General features: G+C 19.4%; 1 protein-coding gene across 1 annotated transcript; it reads left to right on the forward strand.

The window, feature by feature from the left end:
• Positions 1-777: 777 nt before the first annotated feature.
• On the forward strand, positions 778-4229 carry PRSY57_1109000 (vacuolar protein sorting-associated protein 35, putative; the record flags this gene model as incomplete). Its single annotated transcript, XM_020114931.1, has 2 exons — positions 778-909; positions 1128-4229. 2 exons carry the CDS (start codon positions 778-780, stop codon positions 4227-4229), a joined length of 3234 nt encoding a protein of 1077 aa, XP_019970300.1.
• Between the last annotated feature and the right edge of the window lie 314 nt (positions 4230-4543).

The raw sequence follows: 4543 nt of genomic DNA on the forward strand, positions 1-4543 counted from the left end.
AAAAAAAAAAAAAAAAAAAAAAAAAAAAAAAAAAATAAAAAAAAAAAAAAAAAAATAAAAAAATATATATATATTTTTTATTATATATTTTTTTTTTTTTTTTTTTTTTTTTTTTTTTTTTTGCCTAATATGTTTTTAAATTTAAAAGATTATCTTCAAGTATGTACACACTATATATAATAAAATATATATTAGTATGAAAAATTATTTTTTTATTCCATTTTTTTTTACCCTTTTTTTTTTTTCTTTTTTATTTTTCATATTGTAAAATGGTACTTCTATTTTTCTTTTAATTGGATATAATTCTTTTTATATTGAACAGAAATAAAATGTTTACATGATATATTTTTTTTATTTTTTTTTTTGTCAAAATTATATATATTAAGTGAATTGAGGATAAAAGGATAAAGAATAAAGAATAAGGGATGAACTATGAACGTTATATAAAAATATAATAAAATATGTTGAATTTTATTTATTATTATTTTTTTTTTTTTTTTTTTGATATTAATATATTTACATATATATAATAGTTTCCTTTTTTGTTTTACTTTTTCTAATTAAAAATAAAATATATTCATATATAAATATATATATATATATATATATTTATTTATTTATTTATTTATTTATTTATTTATATATGAATGAAAGAGGTGGGTATAGTGTCATATTATATACTTTTCTTCATATTACAAAATAGGGTATAATTATATATATGTGAATTTATTTATGTTTTATTTTCTTTTTTAATTTTTTCCGCTTAAAAGAATAATAATGAGTACGTATAAAGATAATAATAATCATAATAATCATATTAGTAACATGAATACAATAGATCAAAAAAAATTTTTGGACGAATGTATTTTTGTTGTAAAAGAACAAAGCTTCTATATGAAGCAAGCACTGGTAAGTACACAAAAGGTTTTGAAGAAATGAAAATGTGAATATTTTAAAAAAAAAAAAAAAAAAAAAAAAAAAAAAAATATAAGGATATAAATATATAAATATATAAATATATAAAAATATAAATATATAAAAATATATATATATATATATATATATACAAATATTTATGTATAAATATATATACATATATATTTTTTTTTATTTTATTTTCTTTTTAGGAAAATGGCTCACTTAGAGATACACTAAAATATGCCTCCAATATGTTGTGTGAACTAAGGACGTCTCACCTATCCCCCAAATATTATTATGAATTGTACATGCTAATATTCAACGAACTACAACATTTAGATAACTTTATTAGCGACAAGAAGAAGCATAAGAAGAAATTTATCGACATATATGAGAGCGTACAACATGCCGGAAATATTATTCCACGTTTATATTTATTAATTATAGTTGGTAGGAATTATATAAAGAATAAAGATATAAAAGCAAAGTATATATTAAAAGATATGACTGAATTATGTAAAGGTGTACAGCATCCATTAAGAGGATTATTTTTGAGATATTTTTTAATACAAATGTGTAAGGATAGGATACCAGATACAGGTAGTGAATACGAAGAAGCGGGAGGAGGAGATATTAATGATGCTTTTGAATTTTTATTAACAAATTTTTATGAAAGTTTAAAATTATGGAGTCGTATGAATGATAAAGTTCTTAAGGTAGCAAACATGATACAAGATGATAATACTGTGAATAGTAAAATAAAAATATTAAAAGAAAAGATGGATGTAAAAATGTTAGTTGGATCTATATTAGTAAGAATGTCTCAATTAGAAGGAATGACGAAACAATATTATATTGAAAATTGTCTACCTAAAATATTATTATATTTATCTAATATTAATGATTCTTTAATACAACAATATATTTTTGAATCCATAGTACAAGTATTCAGTGATGAATGTCATATATATAGTTTAGAAATATTATTAAATGCTATATTAAAAATGAACACTAGTTTAGATTTTAAAAGTATACTTATTACATTATTGAAGAGATTAAGATCATTTATTGAAGCTAATAATAAATGTGATTTACCCAAAGATATTGATATATTTAATTTGTTTTATGATCACTTGGTAGTGTATGTCAATAGAACCTTGGATACCTATACCAAGGTTAATTATAACGATTCGATTAATAGGTCTCCTAATGAGGATCACCATGGATATACCCATAACGACCTTTCCAAAGGGAAGGCAAAGGATATAATAAATAATAATGATAATAATAATGATGGTGATGATAATAATAATAATAATAATAAAAATAATAATAACAACAATAATAACAACAATAATAATAATAACAACAATAATAATAATAATAACAATAATAATAACAAGAACAATAATAATAACAATAATAATAATAATTATTATTATAATAATCATAATGAAGATAGATATAACATATCCAAAGGAAGTGTACAAAATGGACACATCAAAATTGAAAATATGAACCAAACTAATAATGATCTTAATAATAATATTATTAATAATATGGGACATATTAATAATAATGATCTTAATAAAAATAATACAGGCAAAAATTGTACCATTGTAAATACAGACGAGTTTGTAAATAATGTCGTAAAAATGCTGCAAGTTATATACGAGTTTATATTTTTATGTATACGTATATATGATGATGATATTATTATTAGTAAATTATTTGCATTACCATATACAATTGTTTCAAATGTAAATATGAATAATGATACAATATGTGAAGAGATTATTAGTATTATTGTACTTCCATTTAATTATTTAGGGTTAAGTGCTTTAAATGCAAGAAATATGCAAACCTTATTAAATAGTATAACAGAAAAACATAAAAAAAAATTAAGCTTAGATATTATTGATGCTATTATAGAATGTAAAAAAAAATATATAACATATGAAGATGTAGAAAAAATATTGAAATATATTTCTTATATTTTTCATGAAAAAGAGAAAAAAAATAAAAACAATGATGAAGATATATTTAATTTAGAAAATAATAATTCTGCATATACATGTGAAAAAATATGTAAATTCTTTCATATTATTACCAATACAAAAAATATTGAAGAAAAATATAATATATGTATGTTATTTTATAAATATATTTCGAATAGTACCTATTTAGTACATTTATTACCAACTATTATATTTACACTTCTTCATGTTGTAACCCAGATAACCAAACTAGGTCAAGAAGATCATTTCAATCAAAATGATGATAAAAACAACAATATGAATACTATTGACACTATTAATAGTAATAATAATAATGATAATGATAATGATAATAATAATAATAATAATAGCAATAATAATAGTAATAATCATAGCAATAGTAATAGCAATAATAATCATACTATGGATAATGAAAAAAAAGAAGATTTTATTAATTCTTCCGATTCATATAATATTTATCCAAATGATAATGATAAACAAAATTTAAATAATTATTTACATAATAATCAAAATAATTTTGCACTAGATGAAAAAAAAATTAATCAATATAATATGTATGTCAAAAATATATTCAAATTTATTCATACCAATTTATTAACAGTAGCTAGCCAAATGCCTATTGTAACATTCAAATTATTTTTATATAGTGCTATTGTTGTAAATAATTATAATAGTTTTGTACAAACTCATGAATTTTTAACGTTTGATAATTTAGAAGCAATTTGTTATGAATTCATTACACAACCTTTAATTATTTATGAAGAAGATATTAATATATCAGCTCAACAATTTGATTGTATTGTATGGATTGTAGGTATATTATGTACACATATTAATCTTCTCGATAATGAAAACTATAATAATATTGCTCTGAAATTAACACAACATGCTAATAAATTATTAAAAAAAAAAGATCAATGTATTGGGGTATTAAAATGCTCCCATTTATACTGGGAAAATAAAAAATACAGAAATAACAACAAAGTTATCGAATGTTTACAGAAAAGTATAAAAAATGCAGAAATTGCTATCCAATCAAATACTGATAATATAATACTATTTACATATATGTTAGACAAATATCTATATTATTATGAGGCACAAAATATAGACGTCTCAGAGGAAACATTACATTATTTAATAGATATATGCCAAGATTATTACAATAAAACTAATGATGACACAAACTTTAAACAAGAATACAAAAAAGTTATTAAATATGTACATGACAAACAAAAAAATTCAAATGTATTTCAAAAAATTAATATAGATACATCCATATTAAGATCATAAAAAAAGTGGCGCCCCAAATTTAATAAGTATGCTCAGCTTTGCACAAATTGGAATACCATGTATATTAAATCGAAAATAAGTGAATAAAACGAAATAAATGAATGAACAAATAAATAAAAATATATATATATATATTATTTTTATTTTTGGACAAAGTATGTAATTTTTTTTTTTTTTTTTTGCATTTTACAAAATATTTATATAAATCCTTTTAATAAACATATTTTAATTGTTCATTTAAATGTTTAAAAAAGAAGAAAGAAATATATTTTTTTCACATATATATATATATATATATATATATATATATATGG

Source organism: Plasmodium reichenowi, chromosome 11, assembly GCF_001601855.1.
Source record: "Plasmodium reichenowi strain SY57 chromosome 11, whole genome shotgun sequence".
In the NCBI taxonomy this organism is placed as follows: Eukaryota; Apicomplexa; class Aconoidasida; order Haemosporida; family Plasmodiidae; genus Plasmodium; species Plasmodium reichenowi.